This window comes from Protomyctophum parallelum (assembly GCF_964188405.1).
Source record: "Protomyctophum parallelum genome assembly, chromosome: 2".
Classification (NCBI taxonomy): Eukaryota; Metazoa; Chordata; class Actinopteri; order Myctophiformes; family Myctophidae; genus Protomyctophum; species Protomyctophum parallelum.
This window is the reverse complement of record NC_139699.1, coordinates 54,884,506-54,910,034: the sequence shown is the minus strand read 5'-3', so window position 1 is coordinate 54,910,034 and position 25,529 is coordinate 54,884,506. Positions and strand designations below refer to the sequence as shown.

The 25,529-nt window shown below is 46.4% G+C and overlaps 1 protein-coding gene across 1 annotated transcript in view; it reads left to right on the top strand.

Moving 5' to 3' along the window:
- Positions 1-25,529, top strand: part of unc13c (unc-13 homolog C (C. elegans)) — a gene marked incomplete at both ends in the record, with an annotated part of 309,285 nt that overhangs the window by 247,932 nt on the left and 35,824 nt on the right. Inside the window, 4 exons of the mRNA XM_083759363.1 lie at positions 7,569-7,657; positions 9,293-9,430; positions 17,325-17,448; positions 18,057-18,116. Coding sequence (XP_083615489.1) covers positions 7,569-7,657; positions 9,293-9,430; positions 17,325-17,448; positions 18,057-18,116 — 411 coding nt within the window. The remainder of the gene's footprint in view (positions 1-7,568; positions 7,658-9,292; positions 9,431-17,324; positions 17,449-18,056; positions 18,117-25,529) is intronic.

Below are 25,529 nucleotides of genomic sequence, written 5' to 3'. Positions count from 1 at the left end.
CAAGCAAAGTGTCCAAAAGACATTTGAATCCAGCACCACATACCGTATGGGCTAACGCTGGGCGATGTTACTTCTAAGCAATACCATCATTTTTTCAAACTATTCCCCCGATTGCGATTAATGAATGATGTTTGTATGTGAAAATAACAGATCTACAAGCTCATGTGTCACATTGACATTGTGACCTTACAGTTCAGCTATTTTCACCACCACTGTACAAATAATTATAATGGGTTAAGTTGTTATATATAATAATCAGACTAATCGATTTAGTTGATCATTCAATTATTCTACTGTAAATGAGCAAGATTAAGTCGTTTATTGGTTGTAAATGTCGGTCTCAATATATTTTTGCCAGGTGAAAGCCTGGCATACAACAGCCCTGTTTTCAACATTGACCTATAGTCATGATTCGCTGCCCCTAAGCCAATGGGAGTCTCTGACCCCATACTCCGCTAAACGCTGCAAGCCAATCGCGTAGTAGCGACCTATAGTCATGATTGGCTGCCTCCTATAAGCCCTGACACGACATAACTGCTCCCACACTGCAACGGCGCCGCAGCGAGGAGCCACTGTGACTGACAGCAGCGGCTAATGTTATGAGCTAACTGTCTGGAGCTATACAGGACAGCTAAAACAAAACACAGTGCTTGAACCTCAGAGTATATTATGAATAGAGACGGCACCCGGAGGAAACCCTGGGGCGAAATGGACATAGTGGCCGAATTTGGTATTGCAGTTTGGACCCACATCGTGAACTCGCTGGTCCGTTGACTATCATTGCGCACGGTTCATGATGACACGTGAACGCCGTTTCATACGTGAACGCACGTGAACGCGTGCAATGATTGTCAACGGCCAGCGCGTTCACGATATGGGTCCAATACATATCCCAGAATGCACTCTGTTCCTGAGTGAAATCGCCTCATGCGCTTTTGAGCAACTTAACCCATTCTGACCGGGCACCCATTTTGGTGTTGGCATCATGTTATGCTTTAGCTATTGAAAAATAGCAGATCTACAAGCTCGTATCGCGCCACCGAGTGGCGCGATACGAGCTTGTAGGTCTGCTATTTTTGAAAAATCGAAGAGCGACTGACATTTCTAGAATCTGATCTCAGGTCAGAATGGGTTAATGCAAGTGGATGGGAGGAGAAATCCGGTGCCGTCTCTATTCATACTCTTAAGGATTGAACCAACGAAAGAACATCGGCCGTGAGGTTAACACAGAAACATACACTTAAAATAAAATAAAGAGAAATAAAGAAGAAAAAAGGGGGGGGACGGGGACGACAGGGACAGATGCGCAACGGAGACAGCGCTTGTTTCAACTGGCAGTTAATGATACTCGTGTCATTCTTATTTCTATATAGGAACTCACCACACTGTGACAGATATCTAGACTCTTCACAGCAGGGCGTTAATTTCCTTCCCTGGCTTCCCGAATGCGCGGTGACCTGAAAGAGAGCTGAGAATCGCATTTTCTTTAAAAGGTTATACGACGTAGAAACCCCCCCCCCCTGGGGGAGAGAGAAGGAGTGAGAATGTGTGTATATGTGTCATAATGTTTCTGGTAGGACCCGAAGATATGTTACCTGTTTAGTGACATACTGAAATAACCATTTCCAAACCTGCATGGGCAATTACCTCTGTGACACCATGAGGTCTGAACAATCAATAGCAATGACAGCATATGCGCACACCGCCCGCACGCACGCACGTGAGTGCACACATACCTCTAGATATAAGTGTCAGGTCCCTCCCTCACTGGCAGAGTGACTGCAGTCTAATAGCGTCTATCTATATAAATGGTTTGCTTTTACACACATCCCCCTCCCCCCCACACCCCCGTCCTTCCAGCTGAGACATTCGCCATCAGAATATTGTCGCTGTCGCCGCACAGAGAAACCTTGTATGTATATTGCAGCAATGTACTGTAGAAGTAAAAGTCTGGAAATTCAAAATTTACTCGAGTAAAAGTACCAAAAGTAGAAAGTACTCGATATGCAGAATGTCCCATTTCATGTTTTCAAATGTATACAGATATTCAGAAAATAGCAGATCTACAAGCTCACAATGCGTCGCATCACACTGTGGGTGGCGGTGGCTCAGGGGTATAGTGTGGCCGGATGCTTTGCGATGGGAAACCCGGGCTCCCCACACCAGAGTTCGTGTCCTTGAGCAAGAAACTGAACCCCTAATTGCTCCCCTGATGTGCTGGTTGGTGCCTTGCATGGTTTCCGCCACCATCGGTGTACTGTATATGAATGTTTGTGTGAATGGGTGAATTGATGCACAATCTATGTAAAGCGCCTTGGATAAAGACGCACCATTTACCATTTATCGCGACACTTTGTGAGCTTGTAGATCGACAATTTTCAACTAGTAACTAAAGTTCTCAAATAATTGTAGTGGCGTAAAAGTGCAATAACATTTGCCTGTATAAATTATAATGTAGTGGAGTAGAAGATTTGACGTACTCAAGTGAAGTACAATTACCTCACAATTTCACTTAAGCACAGTATAGGTACTTATAAATAAATGTACTCGGTTTCCTTCCACCACTGTTTTTTTTTGGACATACGATGTTTCGCCCACGCCGGCGCCGGCGTGTGAGATGAGCAGCACGGTGGCAGCATGAGGCCTTTTTATGGCGCCTCCTAATGTGATGATCTGTCATGCGTGTTGTGGAGCGGCGCCGAACCTTCCATCGCAAAGCATCCATCTCCTCCTCCTCCTCCTCCTCCGAGCCCTGAGTCTGAGCGTATACAGTGGCGACTCCTCCTTTGTTCTTCGATATCCGTAGACGCTATAGACACACAAACATAACACAGTACACACACAGTGGTGTATTGTTTAAGTATCATTCCCATATTCAAAATTGACTTGAGTAAAAGTAGCCTATACAAAACTATTGGCGTCAAACTGGACTTACAGTGGGAGGAGATGGATGCTGACTTAAGGGCATTCTGGGCGGGAACCCCTTTTGGTGTTTTAACTAAGCATTATGTTATACTCTTAGCTATTGAAAAATAGCAGATCTACAAGCTCATAGCGCGCCACCGAGTGGCGCGCTACGAGCTTGTAGGTCTGCTATTTATTTTTAATCGTGAAAATGCGGCACAAATCTTTGAATATATATTCTTTCAGAAGGCTTTTTTTTAATTCGACGTCAGGCCTAAATGGCTTAAGGGCCTATTCATACTTTTAGGTGATAAGCTGACCACAGAAAACTACAACATGACGTCACACCGCGATGACAAGATAAAACTACAACATGACGTCACGCCGCGGTGACAAGATAAAACTACAACATGACGTCACGCCGCAGTGACGAGATAAAACTACAACATGACGTCACGCCACGGTGACGAGATAAAACTACAACTGACGTCACACCTCAGTGATATATAAAACTACAACATGACGTCACGCCCGGTGACAAGATAAAACTACAACATGACGTCACGCCGCGGTGACAAGATAAAACTACAACATGATGTCACACCACGGTGACAAGATAAAACTACAACATGACGTCACGCTGCGGTGACAAGATAAAACTACAACTGATGCCACGCCGTGTTTACGAGATAAAACTACAACATGACGTCACGCCACGGTGATGAGATAAAACTACAACATGACGTCACGCCGCGGTGACGAGATAAAACTACAACATGACGTCACGCCGCGGTGACGAGATAAAACTACAACATGACGTCACGCCGCGGTGACAAGATAAAACTACAACATGACGTCACGCCGCGGTGACAAGATAAAACTACAACATGACGTCACGCTGCGGTGACAAGATAAAACTACAACATGACGTCACGCCGCGGTGACGAGATAAAACTACAACATGACGTCACACCACGGTGACGAGATAAAACTACAACATGACGTCACGCCGCGGTGACAAGATAAAACTACAACATGACGTCACGCTGCGGTGACGAGATAAAACTACAACATGACGTCACACCGCGGTGACGAGATAAAACTACAACATGACGTCACACCGCGGTGACGAGATAAAACTACAACATGACTTCACGCCGCGGTGACAAGCGACTCACCACTACAACACATCTCTCTGTTTTTTACTAAAGATCACCGTATCACCTACAATTGGAATAGGCCTTTACAGTACCAACGTAAAACCCGGGAGAGGCTAAAGGCTCATACATACTCCAGTTTTTGGTCATAGGTTATCACTGCGGTGTTGTTTTTAAAGGGTTGGAAAACTACACCATTACGTCAGTCGCGGTGATGATCAGCTATCACACAGACCCATCTCTCTGTTTTTACTATCAGACAAGTCTTTTCACTCTGGAGCTATCACCCCGTTCACTGATTGGTCTAGAAGTTGGGTAAACCACAGGGAGGCGGGGTCAATCCTTAAGGACATCACCGCGAGTACGATGGCCTCAACTCTTCTAAAACTGTGATAACCTATCACCAAAAACTGGAGTATGTATTTTATTTATTGTCTAGACTGTATCAGATGGATAGCTGAGGTGAAGTACAACACCTACCATCAGCTCCCAGTAGCGATGCCCGGGATCGAAACCATGACCTTAGTGGTCCAACGGCAAGAGCTCTACTGACTGAGCTACCCAGACAATATTTGTTTAAAAAAAACTAAAACTAAAAAAAAGATCTACACAATAATGACTTGTGAGCTGGTAGATTTCTTCGAAGAGCCAAAGTATAATTTAGTCTAGTAAGTACATTTTAGAATAGTCAATACAATATTGAGTACCGTAGTTACTGTACTTTCCACCACTGCGTGCTTCACAAACATCCTGGCGCTCTTCCATCCCCTCCCAGGCATCTATATCTGACATGGCACTGTCTAAGCAGACTGAGGCACTGAGGCTCGGAAATCCCAGATACTGTAAGCAGATACAGTGAGATAAAAAACTAAAACAGAGAACGCCTCAGGGCCATTTCACTGCTGGAAGAAATCACTCAATGTAATAGTATTTGTAGTAGATAACAGTAGTAGCACAGTTTGAAATTTGCACTCTATTTGCCAGATAAAATAATGAGGTCTTTGTGTTTGACTATAGGATTTTGACTGGATTGTTTGAATTCCTACAATGACCATAATGCTTTGCAGTGCACTTGTGGTTGGGAGAGACCCCACGTGGGGCTGTCTTTCTGAGACAACATGTAGTCCAGGAAGGAAGTGACGAGACCACATTATCATGACATATTTTGGTCATGGACATCAGCGTCATCTAGAAACAACATATTACACACATAAAAACCTCCAGGGAAGTGTTTCTTAATCGTGTCCTCCTAATAAAACATAATTAAAATAAGATCTGATTGCAAAAAGGGGGTGAAGTGGCCCCTTTAATTTCGACACACCCAATCACGCTCGACAACTCAACGCACATCCCCATCCCTCATCATGCGCAAACACGAAGGCTCTGCCGCCACGCCAGCAAAAATGCAGGCGGCGCATGTTTATACTTGCTGTTGAATTAATTTGTATTTGCAGAGCTGATTATATGGCATGGGTTGTTGAGTATACGCTTCCCCGATGAGGTGGAGGATCTTATAAATAAATTATGAGTGGACATACACTGCTATATGAGCTGGGTGACAGTGACACGGGCTTTAACCCATTCTGAACGGGCACCCATTTTGGTGTCAGCATCATGTTATGCTTTAGCTATTTAAAAATAGCAGATCTACAAGCTCATATCGCGCCACCGAGTGGCGCGATACGAGCTTGTAGGTCTGCTATTTTTGAAAAATCGAAGAGCGACTGACATTTTTAGAATCTGATCTCAGGTCAGAGTGGGTTCATCAGACCAGTGTGTGTCTGGCGGAAACCTCGTATGAATCTGATCTCAGGTCAGAATGGGTTAAGCCCCAGCAAGGTGCTCAGCAAGGTGCTTAAGCGTTCTAATAACTCTATTACTAATCCACTCGGGGACATGTTGGAGCTACGTATATGTTTATTGCTCCATCACTGCTGAGGGGAGGGGGGGGGGGGGGGGGTCAGGGGGGTTGCAGCTTAAGTATACCCCAAAGCTATTGATCTAGAAACTCATTAAAATCAGCCCACGTGTGGCAAAAGAAAAGCTGATTGAAAGCTCAATAATAGTACATCTAAGCCAAAGTCAGGCAAGTATAGGACATTGTCTAATATCTCTCCCCCCCCCCCCCCCCCCCCCCAAAAAAAAAGAGTAATATTCCAGTGTAAAGGGGAGGGGAGGGGGGGGGGGGGGGGGGGTTAGCTGTATCTCAGGCTTTGATTACCAGACTTTCGGTGTACAGATATTCTAGGATATAGAAAACGTATACTTATACGTCTAACAGAACAGAGTCTTCTCAGATCAGTGCTTCTCAAACATTGTCATGGAACACATTGTGTTTGGCCGCAGACCTCCATCTGTGCCAGTGAGCACCAGAAGAGAAGATTTGTGTTTTTGAATCATTTTCTAAACTTTTTTTTTTTTTTTGCAGATGTTTACAAGCTTTTGAATAACCAACGTCAAAATGCATTGAGTGGTTAAAATGATTGCGATGCGATATCTACCGTTTCCAATCAAATAATGAACCCCCCCCCCCCGCGGTACCCCAGATAACTGTAATTATAATACAATATAAAGTATTATGATGTATTTCTACTATGATAATACACTATATGGATTATAATACACTAAAATAGATTGCGAGTGATTATAATACAATATAATCTATTATAATGCATTGCACAACTATGATCCCGGTATGAATAAAATGCCAGTGAGTGATCAGGCATGTGTTTGGCCCCCACCTCGACCCACCCTGGAGTATAGGTACTTTTATAGGCACTCATTTACTATGACTCTGACACCACTTAGCCCCGTTCCTTGTAGTGGAAAACAGTGGTACAAGTAGGCGGTGTGGGGTGGAATGGTGTGGGGGCCATGGTAGTGGAAACCAGGCTTTAGATAACAGCAAAACAATGGCTCGCACACACACACACGCACCGCACGCATGCACGCATGTGCACACACCTACACACACACACAAAATGAAACATGAAATGCCTCTGCAACCACTCCGGCTGCTGCTGCTGCTGCTGCCTTCCATCGCTGACAACCACAGCCGTCTCATGTCTTTTGGGCGGGCAGGAGGACGCTATAGTAATCATTACAGGTGCTCACCGGCACTGCTGCTGCTTGCGAAGCCGTCCATTCATTTGTATTCAGAGCATAGTGCCGCTCGCTCGGCAACAGATGGCAGGCAGAACGAGAGAGAGAGAGAGAGGAGAGGGGAGGCCGCTATACCACCAAGCCTGCATGGCAGGCGGTGTTATTATACCTCTCTTCTCTGTGCCTGCCACCGAAACCTATACCCACCACGACACCACTCCCCCACCCACCCCCATCCCCACGGCTGAGGCATAGCGCGTATAACCCCCCGGGGATGTACTGTACTCCACTCTGCCTATAGTGTGCTGTAAAAAGCGAGAGGCGAGAGAGTCGTACAGTCGTATGTGTGTCAGACGAGGCGACGTAACGGTGACACCGCGGTGTCGTTTCCTGTTCCTTCGACAGCTGGATGCCGAAGCCAGTGATCTGCTCAAGGAGCTGCAGAACAAGCTGAACACCGTCCTGGACGAGCTCAGCGCCGTCTTCGGCTCCAGGTGCGGGTTTTTTGTCTGTAAAATGGTAAATGGTGCATTTATATAGCGCCTTTATCCAAGGCGCTTTACAGAGATTGTGCATTACATTCACCCATTCACACACATTCATACACCGATGGCAGCGGAAACCATGCAAGGCACCAACTAGCACATCGGGAGCAATTAGGGGTTCAGTGTCTTTCTCAAGGACACTTCGACAGTAACTCTGGGGGAGCCCGGGTTCGAACTGGCAACCTTACGGTTACCATCCAGACACTCTACCCCTGAGCCACCGCCGTCTGTCTCCAGAGTTGTTCAGTGTCACTCACTCACTCACTCACTGTGTTAACTATGGAAGTAAAAACATGACATTATTCGGCACACATACCATCGTTCGTCATGTGTATTTTAGGTCTCTTCACTCATGTATTCACTGCTTCACTTGTTTTTTGCAGACAAGTGAAGCAGTGAAAACACAAGTGAAGCAGTGAATACATTTGCGACATGTGATTTGCGAGGTTTAAAACACAAGTGAGGAGAGTAGGAGACCTAAAATACACGTGACGAACGATGGTATGTGTGCCGAATAATGTCATGTTTTTACTTCCATAGTTAACTGCTATAGGTTGATGTTGGTATATATATATATATATAGCGTTGGCGGTTGCTGTTGCGCAGAATGCTCTCATCTCCCATATTTTAACTAATGCACCAAAAGTAGCAGATCTACAAGCTCAAAATAACTGCGCAAAGCGATGCGTTTTGAGCTTGTAGATCTGCTACATTGGCTGTTTTTGAATTTGAATCCCGAAAGTAAAAGAGACGATGTGTTGTTTTTCGCTTGTGTGTGTGTGTGTGTGCATGTGTGCATGCGTGCATGTGTGCACAGCGATCTCTCCAGTGTTCATTATAACTACTACGCCACAGGGGATGTGCCTTGTACTTCCCAGGGGGGGCTTCCCAAACATTTTAGCGCAATTAAGACCCAACAAAAAGCTATATTTGAGGCTTTATTCAGATTCAGAGTAAAGGAGAGAGAGACCGGGGGAATGACACACAGACAAGGCCGTGCACTGGGCTCGGGAATCAAACCCACATTAGGCATTAGAGCCTATGTGGTATCATGCACCTTAACCCATTCTGACCTGAGATCAGATTCATACGAGGTTTCCACTGGACACACACTGGTCTGATTAACCCATTCTGACCTGAGATCAGATTAAAAAAATGTCAGTCGTTCTTCGATTTTTTCAAAAATAGCAGACCTACAAGCTCGTAGCGCGCCACAGAGTGGGCTTGTAGATCTGCTATTTTTCAATGGCTTAAAGCACAACATGATGCTAACACCAAAATGGGTTCCCGATCAGAATGGGTTAACCCATTTTGGTGTTAGCATCATGTTATGCTTTAGCTATTGAAAAATAGCAGATCTACAAGCTCTACGAGCTTGTAGGTCTGCTATTTTTGAAAATATCGAAGAACGACTGACATGGAAACATGGCCTTTTCAGATCCTGTCAGGATGTAGAAGACATTTTTTTTAATCTGATCTCGGGTCAAAACAATATGCAATTAAACAACAACTATAGGCCATCAGTGCCCCCCCCCCCCCCCCATACATCTGAGTGACTTTGTGCTGTGTAACTTTGTGTGTCAGTTTCAAACCAGTGATCGAAGACTGTGTGAAGCAGATGAACCAGGAGCTGGTCCAGATGAAAGGCCCCATCAAGGGCAGCAACCCGGCCATGGACGCAGAGACGGTCCTCAGGCCTCTCATGGACCTCCTGGACAAAAAGTCAGTTTCTGGACACTTTATTTTTATTTTTTTTACCGCAGACTAATTCAATAGGGCTGTGAATCTTTGGGTGTCCCATGCACGATTCCATTCCATTCCATTTCTTATGGGGTCACGAGTCGATTCAAAATCGATGTTTTCGATTCAACTCTATTCAAAATGATTCAATACAGAGGGTTTCATCACAATCTACTCCAGTCTTCAACTGAAGTGACTACAGTAACTTGAAAATGACTGAAGGACATGATGTTTACTGTGATGACGATAAGCTTAATTTCATTTCACAGACACCATGTAGTGAAAACTCCTGTACCTGTAACCAGAAAAAAGAATCAAAAAAATGAATGAATGAATGAAATTATGAATCGACGTTGAATGAAAAAACTGAATCGCGATTCTAATTCTAATCGACTTTTTTTTTTACACCCCTACCATTCAAGCTTCTAGCTAGCATGATGACTGGAAATGTGGAGACAAATTGAAAGGATAAAAATAAAAATGGTAATTGGTTTTTATAAAACTGTGAAAAGTCTGCTTCACACAAACACATAACGACTTTCAGGGACTCCAGTTATTGTCACATATAAATGTGTTAATCCAGTGGGTCCCCAGCAAAATGTGACTTTACAGCATCATAATCATTTTAACCACTTTACCCATATTTTACACATTGGCTATAAAAGAATAGCACATATAGCTCAAGTTTGAGAACCACAAGGCATACGATGATGATCCATATCAATGAGCAATAATCAGACAGACAGCCTGTGTCAGGAACACCTCAGTATTTGGACCCGTATGCAGAATAATCCAGGCAACAACGACTTGCACTCAAGCCCTTTATTATAACTCAGAAAACCCTCCCAGGGCATATATAACGATAGTTACGTATGTAACTACGGTTCCATGAGTCCCGAATGACCGCCGAATAATGTCGATTTTGACCCCGTGATGACCCGGAGTCGTCTATAACTTCCGGCAGTCACCAGTGACAAGAGTGCTCTGGCGGTCATTCGGGACTTATAGAACCGTAGTTACATACGTAACTATCGTTCTATTCCGTCCCTGCTGACCGCCAGAGGCGGTGCTTTAAGCACTGAATGACTTATACCAGCCAAGTCACGAGGATTCCTGATTACAAACCTCAAAGGGTAGAACCGGAGGATTCGGGGCAGAGGACCACGTCCAATGTGTGTGGAGTGGCAACATTCAACCTGTAGTACCTTGAGAAAGTGCCTGCCGAAGCCTATGAGGCGGCGGCACAAATGTCCTCCAAGGGCACCCCTCTCATGGCAGCCCATGATGTGGAAATGCTCCTTGTAGAGTGGCACCGTACCCCTGATGGTACGGGGAGGTTACTTACCTCATAGGCGTGGCTGATTGTGTCTACAATCCAGTGGGACAGGCGCTGCTTGGAGAGAGCGCCGCCTTTGTTCACACCACTATGGCAAAGGAATAGCTGCTCTGCCCGCCTGATGCGTGCAGTAGCTTCAATGTAGGCTCTCAGGGCCCGGACTGGGCACAACAGCTCCAGTTTGTCTGTCAGCTCCCCAGGTGGGGGGTTAAATCGAGCCAGCCTGATAGGCCGGTTGAGGTGAGCCTGCGACAGCACCTTCGGGAGGAATGCTATGTTTGGCCACAGCGTGACCCCCGAGCCGTCTGCGTTCCACCTCAGACATGATTCGCTGACTGACAGAGCGTGCAGTTCACTGACGCGCTTTGCCGATGTAATGGCCAGGAGAAGAGCTGTCTTGCATGACACCCACTTCAGCTCTGCCTGTGCCAAGGGTTCGAAGGGAGGCCCGCACAGGGCGTCCAGTACCCGGTTAAGGTCCCATGACGGAGCTCTCGGAGCTCTCGGGGGATGCAACCTCTGAGCCCCTCTCAGGAAGAGGGACACCAGGTTGTGGCTCCCTACTGTGCGGTCATTGATTGCAACATGGCGGCAGGATATTGCTGCCACGTAGACCTTCAAGGTAGAGGGGGATCGGCCCTTACCTAGTAGGGATTGCAGGAACTCCAGGATTTTGGGTACAGGGCAGTGTACTGGGTCTTCGCCCAGATCCCTACACCAGCTGGAAAACAGCTTCCATCTGTTGTCGTACTGTAGCCTGGTGGACGGCGCTCTGGCGTTCAGTATTGTGTGTCTCACCGGGCTGCTCAGCAGTGGCTCCGGCCCCTGAGCGGCCAGACGCACAGCTGGAGGCGTTGTGGGCATGGGTGCCAGATCCGGCCTCCCAGCTGCGACAGTAGGTCCTTCCTGTCGGGGAGGCGCCAAGGTGCTCCGTGACAGAGGCTGTGGAGCAGGGGGAACCATGTCCTCCCTGGCCAAAAAGGGGCCACCAGCAGGATGGTGTGACCCTCCTGAACGACCCTCTGGAGAACTGTACGTACCAGAGGAAGTGGTGGAAATGCATAGAGCAACTCCTGTGGCCAGGGGTGTGCCAGTGCGTCCAGGCCCAGAGGACTGACTGTTTCCACTAGGGAGAACCAGCGAGGGCAGTGGGTTGACTCCCCTGAGGCAAAGAGGTCCACCTGTGCTCTCCCAAAGCGGGCCCAGATGGTGTGCACCACATCCGGATGGAGGCGCCATTCCCCTGACGGGGGCTTCTGGCGGGAGAGGAAGTCTGCAAGGTGGTTCCGCTCCCCTGGTATGTGCACCGCCCGTAGGCTGGTGAGACGGGGGGCCGCCCACGTCAGCAGGTCTGTGGACACCTCTAGCAGTCGTGCAGACTTGGTTCCGCCCTGATGGTTGATGTGAAATACGGTTGAGGTGTTGTCTGGCCGTATGAGGATGTGCCTGCCTCTCAAATATGGCAGGAAGTGTTGTAGGGCCAGGTGCACCGCACGTAGCTCCAGCACGTTTATGTGGTCTAGGCGATCTTCCGCCGACCACTGGTCGCGAGCTTTTCTGCACCCCAGCCCAGAGGGCAATCGTCGGTGGTGACGATCTCCCTGCGAGAGGGAATGGACCCCATAGGGACCCCCCTCGACAAGTACGTCCTGTCTCTCCATGGGGCTAGGGCGAGTAGACACCGTTGTGACACCGTTATCTTCATGTCTACCCGGCGGGAGGACGGACAGGCTTTCATCGTTATGGTGTGTAAAGCCAGACCAATAAACGTTGTGGTTCGGGATGGGATCAGGCAACTTTTTTCCACATTTACCTTTAACCCCAGCCGGGCTGCATGGGACAGGAGACGTGCTGTGTCCTCGGCTACCTGCACCTGGGATGGTGCGCAGATCAGCGTCGTCCAGATATGGAAGGATCTTGACGCCCTGCGACTGGAGAGGCGCCAGCGCCGCTGCCACACACCTTGTAAATACTCTCGGAGAGAGGGAGAGTCCGAACGGCAGAACTCTGAACTGCCAGTGGCGGCCTCGATCGCGTCTGATTCCCGGCCCCTATGGGCTCTGGGGGGGGGGGGGGGGGTCCGCCAGGGTCCGGGGCTCGAAACTGCCTAGTAGAGGACCGGCCAGGGTCATGGCCCCGCCTCTGTTCAGTACGCTGGGAAGTGCGCTGGCCCCAAGTGGGGGCCTGTGGCAGGCGAGCTCGGGTGGCGGCCAAGGGGCCTCTGCCCCTGTTAGGAGGCCCCTCTGGGGGAGGCATGCGCTGTCGCCTCAGGCTTGACAGCTGCTCCTTGTCCTCCCTGGCCCGGATTGTGCGGTCCAGTGCTTCCTGCGCAGCTGGGCCGAATATCGCTCCCGGCACCACTGGGAGTCCGCGCAGGGTTGCCCTGGTTTTCTCAGTCAGGTTGGCCTGCGAGAGCCAGACTTGGCGCCGCGCCTGAACAAGAGTGGACATCATCCGTCCAAGTTCTTGTGACATGAGGCCGAATGCCTCCAGTGATGCGTCAGGGTGTTGGAGTCTGCGGGCTCTGCGCTCGCGTTGTCCGCCTGCAGAGATGCAGAGAGGGCCAGCATGAGGTGTGACAGGGAGTTAGAGATCCTCCCGGCACGGGCTCCTGCGTCATAAGCCCTTATGGTCGTTGGTGGTCCTGCACTGGGGTCGGGGGCACCTGGTGTCCTGCCGTAGCGCCTCACCGGGGTCGACGACTAAGGAAGCAATGCAGGGCTCCACAGCTGGCATGCGAAGCAGGCCGACTCCTTCCGGGTTGTCCATGTCCGCGAGAGTATGCCCTGCTGCGGTCCAGCCAGGCCCTGATGTTCAAGAGCCATGTGCAGGGCGGCCCTCATGGAGCCGCCCCCCGTCTCAGTCAGACAGGTCTGGGCTGATGTGTATGAGCCCTGCTCCGAGGCCTCGGAAGCCCCCTCTGCCCCATCCTTCTCACCATCATAGTCATGGAAGTGGGTGGCTGAGGCCGCCAGGGACAGTGTGTCAGGGTCCTGACCCTCAGGGATCAGGTGTGGCATCGGAGGAGTAGGTGGTTCCACGTCCTCCGGCTGGATCTCGGGCTGGCGGGCCATGAACATGGCCCTCATTAGGGCCAGGTCGGCAGTTAGCTGGTCGACCTTAGATGACAAGCTATGGTCAGGCCCCGCCCTTCTCTTGGAAGCGGGGGCAGGTGCGGTGGATCACTGCTTGGAAGCCCTGGCCTGGCGTTGAGTTAGCATGCCCAATGGGGGAAGCTCACCTTCAACCTTCTCCACCTGTGCCAACCTGGTTGTCCTCGCCTCCCGGGGCAAGATGGTGCAGTTCATGCACGGGTTGTCACCGAGTGCCTCCCTCAAATGTTGGGGGCCAAGGCACCCAGGGCAGAGGTCATGCCCATCCTCTGGCCGCAGAGGAGCCTGGCAGGAGGTGCACAGGTGGTGGCGGGGTTCGTCCATCGGTAACCCGCAGATGTAGCCCAGAGCGTGGACGCTAGTGTTCGCTAGGGGTGGATCCGTAAACTGGAGGGAGGGAGCGCGGACGCTGCCTGTGCCAGTAGAGGCTACTGTTAGCTGTGCTAAAGGCCGCTTAGCTGGAGGAAGGGGGCGCGCACGCCACCTATGCCAGGTAAGGGGTGCTCTAGCAGAAACCAGTATATATAATATATATATATATATATATATATATATAATGATATAGTTATATATATATAATTTAAGAAAAAACAACCTATAAAGTGGCAATGACTCTGCCGAAATTAAAGTACACTATTGAGAACAAGTGACGACCAAATCAGTCAAGCTAATTCATATAGCTGGGGTTACTGAAGTAACCTCGAAGATACGCCACACTATAGTCCGACGATACTCGTCGGCGGTGCTATATGGCCAGCAAAGACTAGACTAGATTAGAGAGGCAGAATAATATAGCAGTAAATAAGTACACTTATAAGTAGTATAAGTATAAGTAAGTAGTAAACAAAGAACAATAGCGTCGACTCACGTGCTGGGAGCGCTTGCCGTCACTAGCACTGCGGCGCAGCCTTCGTGGGAAACAAAACAGCGTAAGCTGTCAAAGAGAACGAGCTATCCGTTCAACTATGACCGGTGCTGAACGGGACGCTCAGGTCGCCGTTCGTAGCACGCAACCGTGTGCGTTGCAGGGAAGCAGCGCGCACGCAGCCTATGCGAACAGGGGTTGTCTGCTTACCTTGTTCCCACGGAGAAAAGAAGACGATGTGAAGCCCAGCTCCACTCGAAAACGATACAATATTAGTAGTATTAAGTCGCAGTTCCTGGAGGGCGAACGCACACGTCACAACTCCGACCAATAATGGTCACGGGACTACCGGCGACTTAGCAATAGTAATAGCAATAGTTCTGTAATCGTGCAGTTAAATTCTGCTGTAGAACTCTGTACTGTGTACAACTTGCGCGAGCGAGAAGAAATTAGGGACTGAGCCCCTGGTGACTGCCGGAAGTTATAGACGACTCCGGGTCATCACAGGGTCAAAATCGACATTGTTGGTATAAAATACTCGACTGCGCATGCACGAAGGGACGTATTCAGTGCTTAAAGCACCGCCTCTGGCGGTCAGCAGTGACGAAATAGAACATAAAGTCCCACTCTTGGGAAACACAGTGTTATAATTGAGCAACCTAACCAATAACACAGAGTCCGTAATATACCTCCATGCTCATTAACCAAAGTCTCTTCAGCTTAGAAGCGCAGGTGGACACAGTCTCACAATCAGCCAGGGGAAGGGAGGCAACAGAGGGGCAAAGGTAGGGACGGCGGTCCAGACGTGGTACGTCCTAGGACAGGACGTGACACAGACAGCCTGGCCAACTTTGAACAAAACACGTCTGTCTCTTGAAGCCGGTGATTATCCTCATCGTCATCATGACACGGAATTCAATTTCCTTTCAGTCACAGCCTGGGCGGAGCTCGTCTGAGGCCCCCATCCACATGTCATCCCCAAAATGATCTAAATTAGCTTCTAAACGATCTGCTCCTGAACAGCTGCGCCTGGCTCTCCATCCAGGATTCAACCCGGGGGTTTTATAGGCTATACTTCTATTGCATTCCTGAGAGCAGAGGCGTCATTTCATAAAGAACTAGAAAGAGGCAATTGCAAGGTTTGGTTGCCTACATTGCAGCTGTCAAAAATAGAATTGCCTTTGGCTCTGTGTTGATTAAACCATCCTCGACATGTGATTCAATTGGTGATTCATTTGGGGTGGATTGGACATTCCGTTCGTGATTTGTGCCGTTTTTTGTAAAATAGGCCCCTCCCACTAAATTTGGAAGCAGACGAACGATATGGAATATCGAAATTCTGTTTTAATCGGATAGGTCCCGAGATCATGTGTACCGATTTCTGTGAGATTTGGACAAAATCTGTAGGAGGAGGAGCAAAAAGTGTGTTTTGAAGAAAATGCTAATTTGCTGCAAATTCGTTCTAGACGGAAATGGGCGTGGCCTATATGGGGAGATGCGTCATGACCCAAGGAATCCAGGGAAAAAAACATTTAGATTGTACGACCTACGGCACTAATTCATATCAATTAAACTATCCAACAAATGTCTTAGCAAAATACACGCACACGATTCCCGATGTAGCCCGTCTTTTTGACATATGGCTCGAGTGCGTGCTGTGGGAGGTATAACACGACAAAATAAAGTTTATCCATATTAATAAAGAAAATAAATAAAAGGGCAGAAAAGCAATAGTATGGTTGCCCATAGGCAACCACACTAATTAGAGCACCTACTTAAGTCCTATATTTACCCATAAGACCTGAGGCCGATTAAAACATAAGTGGTGGTGCTCAAACTTAGTCATGTCAAGGACCAACAAAAAGGATATGGATTTGCCCGCGGACCCTCATCTCAAAATATCGTGTGACCACCAAAAGCAAGCAAAAGATTTGATTTAGAGTGTTCAAAAATAGTAGAGCTACAAGCTCATTATGAGCTTGTATATATGCACATTTTTTGTAACCAAAGTATAAAATAATGGTTAAATGTTTTTGTTCCTATATTGACTACTTTTTCTGGGAACCTCTCGGATGATCATTTTTACATGATTAACTTAATCATGTAAAAACGTTCAGAGGTGGAGAAAGCATATGCATGAACAAACACACCTTGCCTTCTCGAGAGAACGCAACGTTAGTATGGCTTGAATAAGCTGCACATTATATTGCTCTGCAGACACAACATCGAGGCCAAAGGGGTATTATTATGCTAAATCCTTTAATGATATGCAAATGCCAAAACCCCCTTCCCTATACTCCTTTTTTTTAAATATACAACGGGGTGAGATTAAAGTTGAAAGCTGTTGCATTTACGTTATACTGCATAGGGTCGCTGCGCTCAGCCCCTGGGGGAGCCATGATGTCGTCGTCAATGGATTGATTGGCCACCGCCAGCCAATGTTTGGGTCTTTGTCCTTTTTTATTATTATTATTATGACACGCCATCAAAGTCTGTGAACGTGACAGATGGGCCCTCTCTCTCTCTCTCTCTCTCTCTCTCTCCCTCTATCTCTCTCTGCAGCTTGATGTTATTTGCCAAGATCTGTGAGAAGACGGTGCTGAAGCGAGTCCTCAAAGAGCTGTGGAAGATCGTGCTGAACACCATCGAGAGGACCATCGTGCTGCCGCCGCTCTCAGACCAGAGTGTACGTCTGTCTGTCTGTCTGTCTGTCTGTCTGTCTGTCTGTCTGTCTGTCTGTCTGTCTGTCTGTCTGTCTGTCTGTCTGTCTGTCTGTCGGTGCCTTATATTAGTTGTCTTGACTTTTTCACACAGTTCGCACACATGATATGAAACAAAAGCTCGGGGTCACATTTCTTCTGTAAAACAGGGCTTATTTAAATGTTTTGTAATCCTTCCAGACACGGACAAGTCAGACACGACGCATGTACGCACGCACACACGGCCAGAGGTTATGGAAAGGACTATAGATCTTGATGGTGCACATGCATACATGCTTGCTGCTTGTATGAATCACTTATGTAAATAATAAGGCTTCACCAAAATGCTGTGCCCTGACAATTGTTTTTCCATATAAAGGAGAGATCTAAACGCATCCACAAATTCCACATTCAGTAGAGCTGAATCCCAAATCTGGCCCAAATCTCTCACTCACTCACACACACACGCACACACGCACATGCACACGCACACGCACACGCACACACACACACACACACACACAGACAGACAGACAGTAAAACTATAGTGATTGCTCAAGGCAAACGGGTCTGTCTCTTTCATCTCTCCTTGCAGGCAGGAGCTCAGATGATCTTCAGTGCAGCCAAGGACTTGGGACAGCTGTCCAAACTGAAGGTAATTGGCACGCCAATATCCTGCGCTCGCGCGTGCGTGCGCGCGTGCGTGCGTGCGTGCGTGCGTGCGTGCGTGCGTGCGTGAGTGCGCGCGTAAATCCTTCTCAAGTCACACACTCCACAGCAACCTCGTATCATTGCTGTCGGGAAGAAACCTCTTGTCTCCACTCCATTTATGGAGTTTTGTTATACTTTTTCATCCCACAATTTTGCAACCCATTTTTCACCCAGTGTCAATTATCTACCCCTCTGCCAACCTGGGGGGGGGGGGGGGGCAGCGGACTGACCTCATGCTTCTTTCTATGCATGAGGAGTCCAAGCTGCTTCTTTTCACCTGACAGGGGAGAGTTTCCCTGGTTGGACGTAGCACGTGGAAGGAACACGTTATTCCAACCAGTTCCTTTCCCCTCCATCAGGCGCCCCGGCTGGCCAGGAGGAGGTAGTTTAGAGACCAGGATTATCCCCATATTTTAACGCTTTGGTGTTTTTCCATAAATTAACACCCTACTCGATCACAGTACAGTGCCACACAAAACCATCAAAAGTAGCAGATCTACAAGCTCGAAACGCTGAATGAAAAGTAACAGTTTTGGACATGTGAGGTTTCCACCCGACGGCAACGCTATATGACTTGTCCGAAACATCTCCAAAGGGATTTTCTCAGGGCTTAGCAGGCTTCCTGTCATCTGGGCATCACAGTCTGTCAGTACAGCTACAGTACAGTACTGTATGTGACACTGTCTGCATGCGCGCACAATTTCACCTCATCCCCAAATCCGCGGAACTCGGTTTGTGTCCACTGGAAACTGTTGCTGTTGTCAGAGATGTGTGTGTGCGTGCGCGTGTGCGTGTGTGTGTGTGTGTGTGTGTGTGTGTGTGTGTGTGTGTGTGTGCGCGTGTGTTTGTGTTTTTTAAGAAAAGTATATATGAGGAGGTTTCAAAAATAGCAAAGATAGCAGATCTATACAAGCTCAAAATGCATCCCTTTGCACTGCACTACACTTTTGTGTGACACTGTATTATGGTCAAGTAGGGTGTTAACTTACGAAAAAATTAAAGAAATCACACCTGTGTGAAGTGAGCGGTGCAACTATAGTGTATTCTAGTGTATTCTGTGCCACTTTACTCTGTGCTGTACTCTACTGGCCACTTTAGGTGGTGCAGCTTTCCGTGCTTGGACATACAGTACAAACAGACATAGGGACACACATAGCTCCGTAATGGAGCGGAGGCAACGCTCAAAAACACAAACAGTTAGAATATGGGAGATAAATACCTTAGGTCCTATACGAGAGGATGAAAGCATTGCATCACACGATGGCTAAAGAACTGATTTTGATTTGCAAGCATATCTATTGTTAGCTTGAAAATCTCAAATGTTCTTTGGCAAGGCGACACCGTTACTCTGTGGATAATTGGAAATGTCCTGTGATTCCAGAGGAGGGATTTATAACGCTGCATGCAGCTTTATCTGAATGTTTAGATTAATAAATGGAACATGCATCTGTTGCAGTAGACTGACATTTAGCTACCTTTATCCACTGCCATGGATTATGCACATATGAATATGCACGTCCATCTGGAGTCCTACTAGAAGGCACACACCTCTACTCACTCTCTCAGGCTTTGCCAACGGCGTGTCGTTATATTCCCATTTGTAACGCTTTTAAACCACATTAATCCCTATATTTTGTGCAAATGTAATATATATATTCGTAAATGCTGCTACAACTCATGGGATTCAGGATTCAAATTCAAAGGTATAGCAGATCTACAAGCTCAAAGCGCCTCGTGTCGCGTCGAAAGTTAGAATATGAAGAGAAGAGGTTCCTGCCCGATATGTGTGTGCGCGTGTAGAATCACATGACATGACATGACATGACATGACATGACATGACATAGTACTCTATTGTCACATCAGTTCACACTGACATTTGTCTTGCGATCCAGCAGCCATATGCAGAACACATAATACACATTTGACATAGCACAAAGAACAAAACAATATTACATGAAGACATGAACACAAGAGCAATGTCCACCGCTTAGACTCAGTACAATGTATGTACAATGTTTGTGTCTGAGACACTGTAGTGTAGTAGAAGTATTTAAATACTTAAGTAACGTAAGGAGCTCAAGTACAGTGCTTGATGCACATGGTTAATTGTTACCGCCACTGCATAGCTGCAGATCAGGGGTGGACAACTTTGACGATGGAGAGGGATATTTCCACACTCACTCCAGACTGCAGGGCCACGTTGCATATTACCGCCGTAGCAAACATAGCCAATCTACAAGCTCAAAACGTGTCGCACTACGGCACGTTTTGAGCTTGTAGATCTGCTATTTTTGCTATTTTTCATTTGGAATGCTGAAAAAATGAAAAAAGATATGTCAAATGCCTTTAATTGTAGTTATGTTAACTTTATAAACTAAATACAAATACATTGGACATAAAAAAGACAATAACATAAAAGAAAATGTAATGCTAGGCCAGGGGTAGGCAACCTTTGGCACCAGTGCCAACATTGGCACCAAGAATGGTGATCACTGGCACACTGGCAGTGAGAGACTATTTAAACTATTTAAAAAAAACATAGTCAAATAAATAAGTCCCCCCCCTTTTTTATGTAAATTACATCCTGCACATAATTCTACATTCATTAAAACTCTGAACTCTGAACTGCATGGGAAGAGAGTCGAGTTATTGCTCTGAATCTAATGATCAATATAAATTGCAATGTGAGACAACATTTATAAAAGAAAGGGGAAAGGTTATATTTGTGTACAATCAAAATATGTTGGAATTTTCTATGTGGTGTCATTAAAATGAATGTTGACAATTTATTGACATTGCACACTGCCTTTTAGAAAATACAAACATGACACTTTGTTTCCAAAAGGTCGCAGACCCCTGTGCTAGGCTACTAATAACATTAAGCTACACTGAAGTAATTAAAGCGGGTCAGACTCATGTTTGCATTTTTGGAATTGTAACAGCTGAAATAAATCATTCATCAGTCTTCCAATATCAACCTGCGGGCCTCCATGTGGCCCATGTATATGCTGTAGTGTAGATGACTAGTGGCTAAAGCTAAATGTGTACATTGAGGCAGCAGGGTGGGTAGTATAATTGGTCCTCTTGTGCCCGGCCCGGGGGATATGTTATGTATTCTCCTGTAGCGGTTTCACTGAGGCGTTGTAATGCATCAGTGTAGAGCGTTCCACCACAATGCTCTATTACTAACCAGCCGCGTGTGGGAGTAGTGCCTTTACAACACAGTCAAACAGGATGGAAAAGTGAGACACGTACTGTATAGTAGAGTTCTGTGTGTGTGTGTGTGTGTGTGTGTGTGTCGAAGATGTTAATAGCTCTCCATTAGGGCCGATTCATACTCCTATTTTACCGCTGTTTCGGCGCTGTAGTGCCGAAATAATTTCGGCTCGTCAGAAATTTTCAGTAGCACCGAAGAGCCGACTTTAGGACCTGACCCTCTGAACCTCAAATGACGTAACATTGTAGGCTCTACAGGCTACACAAACTGTGCATGTGTGTGTTTTCTGGAGTTTGGGGCTACTAGGCATTATGTACATAATATGCATGTCGATAACGTCGTGTCTTTCATGGGTGCATGGTTATCTCTGGGTGAGTTTCTGCGCTGTGGTTTAGGGCTATGTGTACGTACATGATATGCACATACGTACAGAACATGTTGATTTATCTTTCATGGTTCCATGATCATGTGCGTATTGGGGTTTGGGGCTGTGTGTGTGTGTGTGTGTGTGTGTGTGTGTGTGTGTGTGTGTGTGTGTGTGTGTGCGTGTGTGTGTGCGTGTGCGTGTGTGTGTGTGACTCTGAGATGTCCTTTGAGGGAACATCTGAGGCCTCCATTAGCGTGCAGATGGTAGGGTTCCTGTCTGCTTCCCATAAGCACTGCAGTGATCCATCTCCTCCTGCTTAATCCTAATCACAACTGATCATTACGAAAAATGATTGTCCTTTTTTTATCCTTCTTAATTGATTTATTACGCAAATTACGTCACTGGCCATAAGGGGGTTAATACGTATACTTTGTCCTTTTCCTTTATGTACTCTGTTTATGCTCATGTGACTTTGTCTGTGTGTGTAAACTATACCAACAAGCGCTCCCCAACGGCAGCTGTTTCTGGGATTGGGCGTTTTCAAAGCGGCAGTCTTCGGCGATTGGTTCATACCAACCAATCACAATAGTATAGGAAAGCAGATGACGTTGGCTATGGCTAACCCGGTCGCTAACCAAACAAGCACAGTCAACGAGCGCTATACTAGCATGTGAACAAAAGCGGTAAAACATGTCGGATGATGATGTTTATAAAAACCTGTAAAGAAACTATTCATCATAGATCGATTCAATAGCCAGATTGATACGGTCACGAGTCACCGCAGTGGGGGGGGGGCAGCTATAGTTTGTTGTTTGACGCTGTCGAGGGACGGGGCTGATGGCCAATCAGCTGCTGCGATCAGAGACTGACAGTGCCGTAGGCAGATCGAGTCACCAGACCTGAATCGCCAGGACATATTTTTTTAACCCCTTTTGGTGTTTTAAGCATTACGTTATACTTTAGCTATTGAAAAATAGCAGATCTACAAGCTCATAGCGTGGCACCGAGTGCCGCGCTATGAACGTGTAGGTCTGCTATTTTTTTTTAATCGTTAAAATGTGCCTAAAATCTTTAAATCTCGACGTCAGGCCTGAATGGGTTAATGGTAGCGATGTAGGGCTGGAGCCAGACTATACAAATGGAAATGCATCCGTTACAGATGAGTTGAGAAGAGAGACCCAGATAACAATAGAATAACAATATTATTAGAAAGGGAAAGACTTCCAGCTTCTGTCTCTGTTTGTCCTCATTTCACTGTTTGTATGCTGCTGCTGCATGCAGGCAGACTAATATAGATGAGAACAAACTTTGCAACTGTTGTTGTAACTCTGAGACTGAGTGCATAACTAGTATACCGACTGTCACCTTCACCTCACATTTCTCTGAACACACACATCTCAACACAACACACAAATAACACAGTCCCAAAGATTTAAGATCATTTTCATTTTCAGATTGTTACCTTTGCTTAGTGCTTAGCAATTGTTTTGAAACCTTTTGACTATAATGACATGCCCAAAATATAGGTTCTGATTATTAAAGCTGCTATAAGCAATAATATGTCAAGATTTTAATGACCTTTTTTTCCCCTTTTTTTTGGTATTCAGACAGACACCAATGGGTAAAACGCTCCCCCAAAAAATGTGTTTTGTGTCACATCTAGGGGCCGTAATCTGCATTCAAAGATTATCCTAGAAGCTTTGTCATTTGTCGATTTGCCTATCTACTTCCTGATTGGTTGCTCATTTCAACCGGGTTTTCCGACCAATGACAAAGCTTCTTTGTCTTACAGATTGTAGACCCTAGATGTGTCACAGAGATACAAAAAAAGTTCATTAACATTTTGACAAATATTATTGCTTATAGCTACTTCAATCGGTTATTGTATTAAATCAACAGGGGGTCCTCAGAGTTAATTAGCATCCCTATTTTGTCGGGAACATCCACCCAATCCACCCCAATCTCTTTTCAGAGATTTGAGGGCCAAAGAGTAGACCAAGTACAGAGCCAAAGGACAAGTGTTGAGGGTTTAGGTGGTTAAATGTCTAAAATGACACATTAACATGAATCCAACATATTAACCCATTTTGGACTGAGGCCAATTCTAAAATAATCCTAAAAGTTTTCTGAAAAACCTCTGTTTCTATGTCAATGGCGCTCAACCTTCTCAAGCTACAGTTTGCTAATACCCACCACACAACCACGTCTTGCACTTTGATCCATGATAAGTGATGGGTTGTGGTTTGAAAAGCCATGTGGTTTCCCCTAACACAGGGAAGCTGTCAGACTTGACTTAAAGGTGATAGAGACAAGTTTCCAGTGTTTGTACACTGAAGTGAGTGAGTGTTTCCAAACAAATACAAATCTAGCTACACCCCCCTCCCCCCCTCATTCTATTGGCTGAGCCAGGTCACTTCAGGCTATGGGATTGTTCTTGCTGCTGGGAGGGACGCTATGGATATTGCGCTCGTATGGCTAAATATGACATTAAAAAATTATAAATTTCTATCGATATCATAGTTACAACAATGACATTGAGTTGACATGTTTTTTTAAGGGTAACTGTAGCATAATCGCAATATCACACCGAGTCCCGCAAATGAGGAAGTAGGAAGTAGAGGAGACTCACTGGCTCTCAATTCAATTCTCTTTTATTTGTAATCGTGCATATAAAACATATAGCCCCTCAAATGCTCCAGCCACTACAGCATCGTTCATGTGAACTACTCTGTCCACGGTTATTCATTGCAATGAAAAAAATCGCTATGATGATCCGCGACGGCTAGCCTGTCCCCGTTGGCGAGCACGGGTTGAATGCACGCTTCAAGCCGGCCGGCAGGCAGTCGCCGCGGTAGTGGCTGGTGAAATACTATTACTCACTTCCACAGTCCACTTCCACCATTTCTACAAATAAGCACATACAACCCACTCCACATGAACGAGAACGATATTGATGTAGGCCTAACCAGGAGATTTTATTGGGGTCCGAGTCGTTCTGTGACTAAGGATCCTGAGATCTGTGGGGTGCTTATTGCTGCTGGTGTTGTTCAGTTTCACACCACCCAACCATGCACTATACATAACGATTCTCATCATTTCAATAGGCTTACATATTAAATCATAAACATACTATTTCACATGAACAATGTTAGTGAAACTAAGATATGGGGATAATATTATACATTGAAATCGCATCGCGTTTTCATTATAATACTACTGGGTTGAACACACCGTCACTGCCTCGCGCTGCAATTGGCTAAAAGTTTAAATCCCCTCCGACGTCCCGAGTAGTAAACTGTAGTGGATATAAACAGTGCATTCAGCCCCAGGGGGGGCAAACTGGCAAAGGGAGAGTGTGCTGTTGCAGGAGAACACCTCAGCATCATAATATAGGGAAAGATAGAGGTGGAAAAGGCCAAACAAATACATTTATATATATATTAGATTTGGGCTGAAAACTTGTCTATATGACCTTTAATCCTCTTTACCCCGTCGAGGGGCATAGGGCGTCCACCAGAGCTCTCCATCTCACTATCTTCTGGGCCTGCACGGCTTTTGCTTCCAGAATCAGAATCAGAATCAAACTTTATTGTCACATCACATTACAAGTAACATGGGTGAAATTATTGCAGTTAAAAGAAAGAAAGTGCATAGTACATGACTAATCTACATGGTACAATATGTATGCATATAACAATAATTAAATAAAGTGATGTAGCCTATATGTATAGTAATCTCTACTAAAGTAGACCAATTCAGTTCAGTCTGTGTG